Source organism: Numenius arquata, chromosome 7, assembly GCF_964106895.1.
Source record: "Numenius arquata chromosome 7, bNumArq3.hap1.1, whole genome shotgun sequence".
Lineage (NCBI taxonomy): Eukaryota > Metazoa > Chordata > Aves > Charadriiformes > Scolopacidae > Numenius > Numenius arquata.
This window is the reverse complement of record NC_133582.1, coordinates 6,654,005-6,667,579: the sequence shown is the minus strand read 5'-3', so window position 1 is coordinate 6,667,579 and position 13,575 is coordinate 6,654,005. Positions and strand designations below refer to the sequence as shown.

General features: G+C 40.1%; 1 protein-coding gene across 1 annotated transcript in view; it reads left to right on the top strand.

Moving 5' to 3' along the window:
* MDN1 (midasin AAA ATPase 1) overlaps window positions 1–13,575 on the top strand; it is a 97,664-nt gene that overhangs the window by 57,268 nt on the left and 26,821 nt on the right. Inside the window, exons 56-72 of the mRNA XM_074150300.1 lie at window positions 59–269; window positions 414–645; window positions 1,780–1,906; window positions 2,988–3,158; window positions 3,305–3,519; window positions 3,618–3,999; window positions 4,282–4,391; window positions 5,484–6,180; window positions 7,189–7,350; window positions 8,167–8,440; window positions 8,641–8,876; window positions 10,000–10,095; window positions 10,325–10,419; window positions 11,134–11,258; window positions 12,407–12,553; window positions 12,825–12,934; window positions 13,377–13,450. Coding sequence (XP_074006401.1) covers window positions 59–269; window positions 414–645; window positions 1,780–1,906; window positions 2,988–3,158; window positions 3,305–3,519; window positions 3,618–3,999; window positions 4,282–4,391; window positions 5,484–6,180; window positions 7,189–7,350; window positions 8,167–8,440; window positions 8,641–8,876; window positions 10,000–10,095; window positions 10,325–10,419; window positions 11,134–11,258; window positions 12,407–12,553; window positions 12,825–12,934; window positions 13,377–13,450 — 3,464 coding nt within the window. The remainder of the gene's footprint in view (window positions 1–58; window positions 270–413; window positions 646–1,779; window positions 1,907–2,987; window positions 3,159–3,304; window positions 3,520–3,617; window positions 4,000–4,281; window positions 4,392–5,483; window positions 6,181–7,188; window positions 7,351–8,166; window positions 8,441–8,640; window positions 8,877–9,999; window positions 10,096–10,324; window positions 10,420–11,133; window positions 11,259–12,406; window positions 12,554–12,824; window positions 12,935–13,376; window positions 13,451–13,575) is intronic.

The following is a 13,575-nucleotide window of genomic DNA, read 5'->3' as shown; positions in this document are numbered from 1 at the left end:
TTATTAGCACTGCTGAAGCAAATTGCTACTTGTTCAAATGTCCTTTTTGTGTTTCCAGGATAAGCTGGGCATGGAATGTTTTGTTCAATTGAAAGTTCTCAGCAAACCACTTAACAGCTTGGAACTAAGATTGGTCTTTGGAGAAAGTAGATGGCAGGAAAAAATGTGCTGTCTGAAAATTGCTGCCACCGGATGGAAGATGAAGAAAGCGTTGCTGCAAGCTGATGGCCTGATAATCAGAGCTAATCATTTAGAAGATGTTAGTCTGGGTGGGTAACACTTTTGAAGAGCCTAACAGGATGATTTCTGCCATCACCATGTTTTTTCTGTATACAAATGGAAAGGATGTGGAATGTTCCCTGGCAAGAAATACAGTACATGCATTTATGTGCCTCTTGCGCTCTGTCAAACAGGTCAACTAAAGATTTTTGTGAAAGCTGTGCATTCACAACTGAGAGCAGAAGGAGTTATATATAGTCATTCGGAAGAAAGGTTTGCTGAAGATACCATCTCCAGCCAGTTAGACCCTGCCTTGTTAAACCAGCTCTGCAGTCGGGTTCAGCTGTGGCCCGCAATGGAATACATAGGCGTGCTTTGGCAGTACAAAGTGACGGCAGATTACATGGCCAAGGCTTGTGCAAGAAGGTAAGAAGAAGGCTGGAGAAAGAAATCCTATATTCCTTTTATGAGATTCAGAATCCCTAGATAAAAGCTGTGACTTCAGTACTTTACATTTGTGCGTAAATCTGTGTGTGTAAACATATATATTAATATATATGGCTGTGTTCATATGCATATATATGTGGCGCACACATTTGTGTATAGTTATGTATAAAAACACGTATGCACTCATCTGCATGCAGAATTGCGCTTGGGCAGCTATAAAAAGTTATCAGCAAATGGAGTAGTTTAGTGTTATGATGAGGAAGTGGTTTTCTTCTTTTCTAACTTAACTTACTGATGCAAATACAGGAATGCTGACGTCCAAGCCCCTTGGAGTAAAAACGTTAGACTCCGGAAATTGCTTTATTAATGATGGAATGGATTAGAGGTGGAGAAAAACTAAAACCTTTTATGTAGCAAATGGTACATAGTATTTTCCTTTTGGAAATACGTAGCATTTGCCTTTTAATGCAATAGAAGAGTCCTTCATATTAGGAATTAACATGAAGATGTCTTACCGCCATGTTGCTGGGGGCTACTGCAGAAAGACTGAATTACACCTGCTGATGCAGAAAGTACACAAGCATGCTTGCTTCCTTTTGTGTAAACTACACACGTATGCTCGTAGTTTAAATTACTGTTACTAATTTAAGAAGTGTTAGTATTTTAAGGGGCCAAGTGTATTTATTGACTGTTTTACTGTTCCTTAAAAGAGAGCTCTTCATTTATTGATAATTTTTCTGCAATGAGACTCCTGGAGTCACTGATTGACTCTTGAATTCAGCAAAGTTCTGATTTCCACAGGAACTATGAAGCTGGAAGACGGTTTGTCTCCAAATGTTTTGCTGAACATGTAGATTACAGCAACAGAAGATTACACTTCTTCCTCATTTGATGCATTTATATTTTGCCAATTTTGAAGGATGCAAATGTTTTGAGTATTATTTCAGTGCTTGTTCTTCTGCAACACTTAAAATGCCGTCGTTTTAACCTTTCAGGAAGTCTTTGTTATTGAGACTTCACCTGCTGTTCTCAATTTGTTTTACTATCTAAAAGATATTTTTCACGTGCCCTGCTTAAGCATTACTTATATTGTATTTCTTTTGCCTGCTACAGGGAGAATTGCAGTCAAGAATTTAGCATATGTTCAGATCTAGTTCAGCTTATAGCTTTTTCCCTGAAGTTGACACCAGCTACTTCTCACCAGCTATCTGGACTGTGGCACTTATTACATCTTAATAAAGTAAGAATAAGTTTTAGTTTAATTAGTCTTGCATGATTTTTCAACAGACTCTTCAAAATAGACATATCTCTGTAAGATTTTTAATGTGCAATCTTTCTACCTGTGCCTGACAATAATTGTTCCTTCTTTTAATAAGAAAGGTTACTCAATGTGAGCCTGCAAAAAACATAATTAAAACACAACATTAAAACATAAATAAAATACAGCAAAGTCTTAAATAACATAGTCCTATATGATCTAGTTTGGTACCATTGTTCCGTTCATCCATCTGTGGATGGGCAGGTACTGGGAGAGTGAGGTATCGCCGACTGGGAGGAGATTCTGTTCAAGACCATCTGAGGAACCTGAAGGTCCACAAATCTCTGCAACCTGATGAGATGCATTTGTGGGTCATGAGGGAGCTGGCAGACAAAGCTGCTAAGCCACTATCCATCGCATTTGAGAAGTAGGGGCAGTCTAGTGAAGTTTACACTGACTGGAAAAGGGGAAACAGAACCCTCATTTTTAAAAAGGGAAAATAGGAAGACCTGGGGGAGTACAGGCTCGTTGGTCTCACCTATGTGCCTGGCAAGATCATGGAGCAGAGCATCCTGGAAACTGTACGAAGGCACATGGAAAATAATGAGATGCTTGATGACAGCCAGCATGGCTTCACTAAAGGCAAATCATATCTGGACTGTGACACTGGAACAGGTTGCCCAGGGAAGTTGTGGATGCCCCATCCCTGAAGTGTTAAAGGTTGGATGGGGCTTTGAGTAACTTGGTCTGGGGGAAAGGTGTCCCTGCCCACGCTAGGGGGGTTGGAACTAGATGATCTTTAAGGTCCCTCCCAACCCAAACCATTCTATGATCTGTGACCTAATGGAAAACAGGAAATTGAATGAATGGTAGGTGCCAGCCTGGTTGTATCTATGTATTCAAAGTAGTTTTATGCTGAAAAGGATGTTGAAGAATATCTTGTACTATCCATACTGAAAAACAGTGTCATACTCTTCTCATTATTTTTTTGTGTGTGTGTGTTCTTGATTCTCTATTGCTCCCAGTAAATTATTTTCAGCTCTAGGTCTTTCTTTCTTCTTAGATATCCTCTGAAGAAATGGCTACTCTGTCATCTCAACTAGTTAATGCTGCTTTAGCATCTTTTTGGAGCAGTACTTTCAGCACAGACCCAGACTACTGGTTGACGTGGAGGCCACTACCTGCAACAGAAGAAAAGAACTTTTCTAAATCCCGTATTAACTGTTCTATGAAGGTTTGTCTCTTCTGACCTAATCAAACAACTTGGCTGAATATGCTTTTATTAAATAATTTAACTGCTTCCTAAAGCAATACTGTAAGTTCTAGCATAGTCAGTGCAAGTTGCGTCTGAACAATCTAACTCTTAATCTCTTAATTTAGGGCCCAGGTATTTTGACTCGAGCCGTTTTCTCAAAGTGCTTCTTTGAAATTCTAACTAGCAGCAGCAAGACAAGCCAGTGGGATGTGAGTGGGCTTCCTGTTCTGTCATCATCCCATGTGACACTGGGAGAATGGATGGAGAGAGCACAGCAGCTCCACGAAGTCAGCACAGCACTGTGGACCAACCTGGCTGTCTCTTCAATAGCAGATTTTAGGTATTAAGACCACTCTTCCACATACACGTTGTTTAAATCAGGCACATTACGCAAGTTTGCTTACTGTGTGTAAACATTTTTCATTCCTTTGCCTCCAGGAACACAGATGCTAGGCTACAAGGAATAATTCTAGGCAGACAGCTCTCTGCCCTGGTAGATCTGGTTCCAGTGGATCTTCAGGAGAAATTTTTGGAGTGCTGTGAGAAGCTCTACCTCAAGGATCCCGTTGCATACGAGTACCTTCTCAAGATACTTAGAAGCATTACTGATCAAGAGTTACTTCCTAAAGAATTCCTGTTTCTCCTGCTCACTTGCTTGCAGCAGTTCTTTGGGGAAGGGCTTAAGGAGTTACCAGAGACAGCTTGGCGAGGAAGCCTCTGGGTGAATATTGGTTTGGTGCAGATCCAGGTGTGGCTTCCGCAGACCAGGTTTGATCCAGCTGTTAAAAGAGAATACAAGCTCAAATATACAAAAGAAGAGGTGAGTGTGGATTTGGCTTTTACCTCTAACTTATAGAATCAATGCAAAGGAGTTTGGCTTGGGTGTTCTTGGGCATATCTATAGTCGTGACTTTTAAACTATATAGTTATAACTATTTTTACTGTCCTCTGTGAATCACATATTTAAGTACATATTCATCCCACAATCTTCACAAACTTTACTTACATCAAAAAAAAAAAAAAAAAATTCCCCACACCACAATCAAAATAACATCATCACAACACCAGAACCTCAGAGAATGGTTTATTCTTTCCATTTTAGTTGCACCAGCTGGAGTGCGAATGGAAAACAAATGATTTGTCATCCCAGCTGCATACGGGAAAAAGTATTGAAGACAAAGCAGTCAGCAGCTATATCCATCCCCATCTCAGGTAACATCTCAGACCTTAACTCTTCTCTTTCAGACTGGAAACTTCATCTTTGGATGTCCAGGCTCCAAAGCTTTTCTCTACACTTAACGATTTTTGTGTTCTTCTGTAGAAACGGGTTGCTGATTTAAATGTATCAATTTGCATCTTGAGGTGGTAAAGAAAAATACAGAAGCTGCTCTGCTTAGTTGCAGTGACTGGTGAATTATCTGTACACGCTTTGTACTGTTGAAACTACAACAATTAAAGCAGCGGCCTTCATATTGTGATGAAATTGAAGATATGCCCAGAAGTGAAAATTAAGCCATACATCTCAGTTATGGTAGTTTCATTAAAATATGACAATGTTATTAACAAATTGAAACGAGATGGAATGTGTATCTATCGCTACAGCTCTTCAAGGCCGTGATAGATGCCAGTGGTATTTTGCAGAATACTTGGGTCAATTTGTACTAGGTAGAAATCTCCAGATGTGTATTTTAGCAACAGCCTTTGCCAATGGTGCTGTGGATGAATTAAATATCTTGCCACATAGAGTATGCTGTTGACATTCAGAATTTGTAGCCATTGTTTGGTTGTTGGGTTTGTTTTTTATTATCTGAGGAACTTGAGGAGGAGACTTTAAGTGAACAGAGATTTCTCCTTTGTGCCAGTTTCCAGGTGTTCCTTGTACGTGGAGATAAAAACTGTATTATTCATGATTTTCCACTATTAATGGAAGTTTTCATTTAAATTATTAGACACGTAGAGGATCTGATAGCTCTGTGCTATTGCTTAAAGAGAACAATAGTCATTGAAAGCAATTTCTGGATAGCTGAGTTTTACCAATTGCTTCCAGTAATACTACTTTTTCCTTAATGCTTACAGAGCTATCAGTTAACAAGCAAAAAAGTAATTTAAGTTTGTTGAAGTGGAGGGGGGGAGAGAAAAGTACATATGCATGTTATATGGGTGTTGCTTCTTGTTTTTTCCTTACTTGCTGCTTCACACAAGCTAGCAGAATATTTTTGATGAATCTTTTTATATATCTAACTTACATTAGATAAATATAAGCATGTTTATATGTCTAAACTGGTCATTGTTATTTCTCAACAGACTGTTGCATGAAAGAATGCAAAGGTTGAAGGAGCAGTTAAGCAACCTTTCCAGAAAAAAGGCCTTCAGGCCTCCAGCTCCACCCTACGATTGCTTATACCAGGAGGCTCACCAGTACATCAACAGCATAGCACGGGTTTCTTCAGTCCAAGATCTCTTAGCCCGCCTTCTGCAGTTCCTGCGTGGGGAAAGACCTAAATCACTCCAGGCAATACAAAACCTGTTAAATGAAGAAGCATCTTGGCAACAATCACACCATCAGTTTAGAAAACACCTGGCCGAGGAGTATGCTGTATTCCCTGATGCCATCATTCCACTGCAGGCTGCCATCCTACAGCTGCAACACGGCATGCGATTAGTGGCTTCTGAAGTTTATGCAGTGCTCAAAAGTTTTGTGCGTCCAGCTGATCTGGCCAACCTCCTCACTTCTTTGTTGACATTTCCTTCTGTTGGCCGTGCCTTCCCCACTTACTTGGCTCGTGCAGAAATTCTATGCTCGGTGAATTCAGTTGAGGTCCTTCATGGCCTCAAAAAGTTTTCTCTGAAGCACCCTGAAGGAGAATCTGAGGGGGTAGAGCAGCCTTGCCCAACTCTAGAGCAGCTCTTAATGAATGCTTTGTTGCATCTTCGTTGCCATGTACTATCCAAAGGAGAGATGGACAAGAAATCTCTGCAGCTTTTTAGACATCTGTGTCAGGTAGGAGCTGAATGTCAGTGGCCAGGATTCTTGCACCAAACTACCTTGTCCCCAGTACAAGACATGGATCTGTTAAAGCAGGTCTAGAGGAGGGCCACAAAAATTATCAGAGGGCTAGAACATCCTTTCTGTGAAGAAAGGCTGAGAGAGTTGGGGTTGTTCAGCCTGGAGAAGAGAAGACTCCAGGTAGACCTTATAGTGGCTTTTCAGTATTTAAAGGGGGCTTATATGAAGGATGGAAAGAGACTTTTTACCGCGCCTTGTAGTGATAGGACAAGGCGCAGCAGTTTTAAACTGAAGAGGTTGGACATAAACAAGATATTTTTTACAATGAGGGTGGTGAGGCACTGGAACAGGTTGCCCAGAGAAGCTGTGGATGCCCCATCCCTGGGAGTGTTGAGGGCCAGGCTGGATGGGGCTTTGAGCAACCTGCTCTAGTGGGAGGTGTCCCTGCCCATGGCTGGGGGGTTGAAACTAGATAATATTTGGAGGTCCCTTCCGACTCAAGACATTCTATGATTCTACCTTGATAATTGTCAGTATAATGTTCTTAAACTTTTTTTTTCCCCCATTGAATTGATAAAAGATAATTTTAATGAAATCTAAAATATTGGACTAACTTGTTTGAATTTATCAAGGCATAAAATCATAGCCTGTGATGGTTACCAAAGATTTTATTTATTAAAAAAAACAACCCCACAACAAAATGCAAAAACACACCAAAAAAAAAAAACCCAAACCAAACTATTTCTTTATAAAATGGTTAAGAAAGGAGACTAGAACTTGGCCAAGCGCTGTGTTCTATACTGTTTTCTGTGCTTTTTCCTCATTGGTTTGTTGAGAGGGCAATTTAGAAATTTTCCTTCAAGTTAGATGTCTTTGATTTATACCGTTTTAGACTGTAGAGGAGGAGAGAGCCAAAAAAGATACATTCTGCCCCTTTGATGAAATACAAGGTGATTTTAAACGTTAACTTCTGTGAAAGCAGGCTGCTCTGTGTTTCCTTAGGCAATTATAAATGAATGGGATGAACAGGAACGCCGTGCCCAAGAGCAGGAGGCAATGGAACGCAGTCTATACAGATACAGGAGTAAAAGTCATGGGAAAGGCCGGAGTGAGGAAGAGGAGGAAGAAGAAGAATTTAGGAGGAGGTTTCCCCTTCACGAAAAGGTAGCAGTTGTAATTGACAAAAGTTATGTCTGAAGTAGCTCCTGAAAAGATGTGCTATAAGTAAAAAGAGATGAGGAATGAAGCAGTTTTTCCTTCAGCCAAAAGTATATTTTGATAGAAGGGTATTAAGTACTGTGGGTTTAGTTTATTTTCTTTTCTGGTTTTAGAAGGTTTTTGGAATTAATTTCTGGACTTGAACTGTACTGTGGTTCAGCTGAATAATTCCAAGTTACCGAATGATGATATCATTACTTACTTGTAAAATTCTGGAGTTTGGTTCATTTAGCAAGTAAGGTCTGCTGAAGTTTAATTACCTCTGAAGAAATCTAATCTCCTTGCTTAAATAAAGCTGTGAGATTTTTTTCAAATTTAACTGGCCTGCATTAGTGAACGATTTTTCAAGTGTGGCTTCACCAAGCATTGTCGTGCAGTACAGAAATGCACGAGACAATTATGCGTGTCGATGTGTTGTTGGGCTGTAATAGTTCAGATCTTCAAGCCACCAAACAGTGTTGAGGTGGTTTACCAGCAGATACGACTGCTGCTGCTTTTCTGAACGAGGTTTAGTTGGAAGGAGCTCAGGGCTCACCGTACTGCCCTCTGGGCTGCTGTGGTTGTGCCCTAAATTGTCCTATTCACCTGTGTTCTGTTTCAGACGAACGTCTGAGCTGTGACGTAGGCACTGTGTCTATATAGCGCCAGTTTTAAATCACCAGCGTATTGTTGCAATGCCAAAAAGTGCAAAAAGGGAGGTAGGGAAAGGGGTCATTAAAGGGAGAAATTATAATTGACCTTTGATTATCACGTAATTTGCAGGATTTTGAAGATATCACAGCTGAGCCAAGCCTAGAAGAAAAAATGGAAACTGAAGATACATCAGAAGACCAGCTGGAAGTTGATAGAGCCCTTTTGTCCAAGAGCTCTATGCAAACAGTAATGATGGTTCATCAGCAGTTGTGCTTAAATTTTGCTCGATCCCTGTGGTATCAAAAGAGTCTGCCTTCTCATCAAGCCAAACATTATTTCAGTACATTTATTTCCTGCTATCAGACTGGTGCATGTCTGGTGTCACAATTCTATCCTTTAATTGGTAAGATTGCTAGCAATATTTCAGTATGTTTCTTCCATACTCATATCTCATTGCTTATGTGTGTCATAGTCTTATATCCTTGTAATATATAACATGCTAAGGCTTGGGGTACACGGGAGGGAAAAAAAAGAAAATGACTTTTTCTGTTCAACTGAAAAAAGAATTAATAGCTGTGATGTCTTCCTTTTTTTGCTTCCTAGGTGCCGAAATGAATGATAGTCTGTTGGGAAGCCAACTTCTAGTCAGCACTCTTCTTCACAACACCTTTTTTGAGGAATTAACTTCAGATCTTGTGCTGCAGCAAGATGGCCCGTATGACTTCTACCAGCATCCTAATATTCAGCAAGTCCGACAGTGCCAACCTGTACTCGATAATTTTGCTAAAGAAGTAAATGGGCTGCTGCAGGAATGGCCGGAGCATCCAGTACTTGTGCAGGTAAAGACACCTCAACAAATGTTTGGAGAAAACAGGAGCGTTTTAGAATCGCGTTTGTGTGTAAATATGTGTATAGATGTACAGAGACATATGCACGCATACACTTGCCTAGATGTTGTCTGTATTACTTAGGCAGATGTTTTGAAGTCATACCTGTTTCTTAAGAGGTATTAAGTATTGTTAGCTGTTTTACTTTAGTTATGTTAATTGGTATTCACTGCCTACTCTGATCTTAACAGCTTTAAGCAATCTTCAACCTGCCATACTTCAAAGATAATTTTGAGGTCTTTTGCTGTTCAGGCTCCTGGTTTTTTCCGAATTGCTTTCTTCCATAGTGCTTTAGAATGGATATCTTTGGTCTCACTTACGAGGTCTGTGGGACCCTCAGGTTATATTTCTTAGAGTAATGCAGAAACTCAGAATCAATTGGACCACAAAAAAAGACATTGAGGTGCTGGAGCGTGTCCAGAGGAGGGCAACAAAGCTGGTGAGGGGTCTGGAGAATAAGTCTTATGAGGAGAGGCTGAGTGAGCTGGGGGTGTTCAGCCTGGAGAAAAGGAGGCTGAGGGGAGACCTTCTCGCTCTCCACAACTACCTGAAAGGAAGGAGGGTGTAGAGAGGGGGGTTGGTCTCTTCTCCCAAGTCACAGGTGACAGGACAAGAGGAAATGGCCTCAAGTTGCGCCAGGGGAAGTTCAGATTGGACATCAGGAAAAAATTTTTACACAGAAAGGGTTATTAAGCCTTGGAATGGGCTGCCCAGGGAAGGGGTTGAGGCACCATCCCTGGAGGTATTTAAAAGACGGGTTGACATAGTGCTTAGTGACATGGTTTAGTGATGGTTTTTTATCAGAGTTAGGTTGATGGTTGGACTAGATGATCTTAAAGGTCCCTTCCAACATAGATAATTCTGATTCTTTGCATTAGATCATTTGTGCTCCTTTCCCCGAGTGCACTGGCCTTAAGATTATTTTTTGTTTTATTTTGTTTTGAACTGCTTCCTCGTTTAAGTATAAACTTACCTCTTGCAGAGGAGGGTTATACTATTACAAATTAGCTTAACTGTGACTGTTTCTGTTGAAGATCGGTTACTATAGGTTGAATGCTTGTTTTTTGTTCTGCAGCTATTAGTTGTGATGGACAGAATACGGAGTTTTCCACTCTCTAGTCCTCTCTCAAAGTTCCTGAATGGCTTGGAAATTCTCCTTGCAAAGGCACAGGTAAGAAAAGAGCTAATGGAAACTTTTATTTTCTCTTGTATGCTTCCTTATTTATATTGATACCATCATAAAAACAACTGAAAGCTGTCCGCTTGCCAGGATTTGGAGACGTGAACTTGCTTCATGCCATAAATTTAAGGTGTAGGAATATATCCAGACTGTTGCATGACCCTTGCCATGTAAAGACTTAATTTCTGGCTTTGTATAAAGGGGAACTTTTTTTTTCCAGGACTGGGAGGAGAATGCTAGTCGAGCTCTGTCCTTGCGGAAACATCTTGATTTGGTCACACAACTGATTATTCAGTGGCGTAGATTGGAGTTGAAGTAAGAGCTGTCCTTCCCTACTGCTTTTTCTTAGATACTGTAAGCTTCCGTCTCCGTATGGAGACACATTCCAATGCAGGATTGCCTTAATCATGGAACATGCTTCTGTGTATGTCTGTCCTAATAACAATGTGGGGGAAAACCCCCAAACTAACAGCTGCACTGGCTTAGAATGAGCATGTCCCGCCCATGGTGAGCCTATGTCTATGCCTCAGGAGGAGCTGAAGCAGAACAGATAACTACAGTACTTCATCCTAATATTTTCCCGGTGTTCTCCTGTTTTCATCCTAGGGCTTACTGACCCTGCAGTGTTTTGCCTATTTAACAACCCCCATTAAATTGGCTTTAAAAATTATTGTCTAGTCTCCTGTTAAGACCATGTAAAACTTTTATATCCACTGTAGGCCATGATCAGGAATTCCACAAGTCTTACCTCAGGTTTTGTGAAAAGAAACTTTTGAGGCTGGCTCTGACTGGTTTTGTTTGACAGTCCCTTGTTCCTTCATTTCTTCCTTCATTTTTAATAATAGTGGCAAAGAAGTGATCCTCAAGAGCTGCTTGTGTGTATCAAGCATATGGGCAAATTATTCCATCCTGTAAAATTTTCCTTTGGTAGAAAGAGAAAATTAAGTTGGTTTTTTTTGTCTTGGAGCCCAAACTACCCACGATATTTTTGCTTTATTTTTTTTTCTTCTCTCTCCTTATTGTTTCCAGTTGCTGGTCAGTAAGTTTGGACAATATTATGAAGCAGCATGTAGAGAAGTCCACAAAGCACTGGTTCTCAATCTATCAGATGATTGAGAAGTACGTTCAAGAGCAGACAGAAGCAAACACAGATGGTAAGTGCTCTCCTTATATGAATGTGTGGTGCAGTTCCAGCAATTACGAAGGATGCATAATTAAGGTCCTAAATGCCAATTTGACAGTGCGCTTTCATGTGTTGTTCTTGTACCCTCTGCCCTACAATAAATTCCGTGGCTGTCCAGGGTCTTTCATATAGAGTAAACTTTGCTTGATATTTATTTCTGGAACCACCTCTGTCTCTCATAGGGCTGATGTTGTAGGTAGTGTTAAAAAAAGATGTCTGTAAAAAGCACCTAAAAGAAAGAACTGTGGTATGTTGTGCACATATAAACATTTCAAACAGATTTGGAGGGTAGGAGACATCCATCTGCAGCTGGAAAAGGCACCTCATTTTTTTTTAATTGCACAAAGCATAATTCATATCCCAGCTGAACTGCTTTTACCATTCTGTATATATAAAGCCTAAAGAATTCTTACAGTAAGTATGTTTTGGTACATACTGTTCTTAGCAAATCTGTCTGCAGGTGTTCACGTTACATGAAATAGGGGGAAGAATATACCTGTCAGTCCCTTGCCTCCCCAAAATGTAACGAAATTGTAAAAATGAAAGTAGCATCCTCTGGCATGAGGTAGGATTTTTACAAGCCCATGACTAATTAATGCACTTACTTGATGAGCTTCAGATCCTTGGGTTATGTTACATCTCCAAGTGCGGCAGCATGTCTTCTTCCATAGGTAGTGCTCTAAAGACACTGTATTCTCTACCAGATTCTTCTGATATCTATTTATGTCTTGATGATTTTGAGGAGTTAAGGAACTGGCAGTGACTAATTTATAATATGGCTCATTGTGACCAAAGAAGCCATTCATTCCTAGAGAATATGAACTATTCTTTAAATACTTGATGCGCACTGAAATCGGTCGTGTAGCTGGCCTTCTCAGTCGCTATCTTACTGCTGCCTCTCTTGCCCCCTCTCCTTTCTTCCAGTGTGGTTGTTGCTTTTACTTATTATTAAATTAGAAGCCTTCCCTACCATGCCCCTTTCCTGTTCTGTTTTTAACCCTTCCTAATAGTGACCTCATATTTAGTTGGATGTTTGCAAAGAGTAGACAATTTTCATGTACAAGGTGGTGGGTTGTTTTGGGTTTTTTCCTCATTTCCTTCTTCCTGTGCAATGTTCAGAAACTGAGCGAATGGATCTGAAAACACTGGTCAGCACGCTACAGGCTTTCATTGAAGGATCCACGCTGGGAGAGTTTCAGGCACGGCTTCAAGCACTGCTGGTTTTCCACTGCCATGTCTTGCTGATGCCTCAAGTAGCAGAAAAGGGTAAGTTGTTAGTGCTACACGTGTTGAATCTTCTTTACAACAATCTGACCATCAGGTATTCAAGCCTTTCCAAACAGATCACTAAGCTCATACATGTTCCATGCTGCTGTTTTTCCCATTTTCATGGAATACTGTTAGTTAGTTTACCCCGTCTTTTGGTGTTGCTAAGCTTCATGATTGCAGAATAAAAAAAAAGGGGGATGTATTTCTCCTCTTGATACTGAAGAATATCCTGTTTTAAAAGAAGCCTGTTGTTGTCTGTCCTTTCTAGAGGTTCTCTGCAGCATCCTGTGGAATCTATACAATTATTATAAACAGTTTTCAGAGTGTGTTGAGGCCAGAATCACTGAACTTCGTCAACCTATAGAAAAGGAACTGAAGGTAAAAGGAAACTTTGCTCACGCAATATGCTGCTCGAATCAAAGGAACGTTGGAGCAGATATTATTTGAATTTGTATATAATAGCTCTGTTGGCCACTGAAATGCCTACTATACTTCACTTTTTCCTCAGGAATAATTTAATTTTGAGATGGGGGTTGGTTGAAATCTTCAATGTTTGGTCAGTACCATTTAGCCATGGAGGTTTCCACCCAGTAGTGAAGCCTGAAGCCCCTTTGGATTTCACAGCATTTGGCCATGCAGCAGTTTTAATGTAAACACATATATTAATAGAATAAGATGCCTATGCAATAATTTACTCACTTACTAAAATGTCTTGCATTTTAAGCCCGCCAGATCATCGTAGCTTTAAAGATCATCTTTTATATACAAATACTTCATTGCAATAATATGTCATCCCATTGATTATTTATTTTCCTAATAGGAATTTGTGAAAATTTCGAAGTGGAATGACGTCAGCTTCTGGGCTATAAAACAATCAGTTGAAAAAATACGCAGGTAACTCAGAGCTTGGAATTAAACTTCCTATTTGAAACCTTCCTTCTAGATGATTTCTCTATGATGTTACATTTAAATGCAAGAATGTTTCTTCTGCTCCTAACACAGTGGGGTTGTTTATTTCC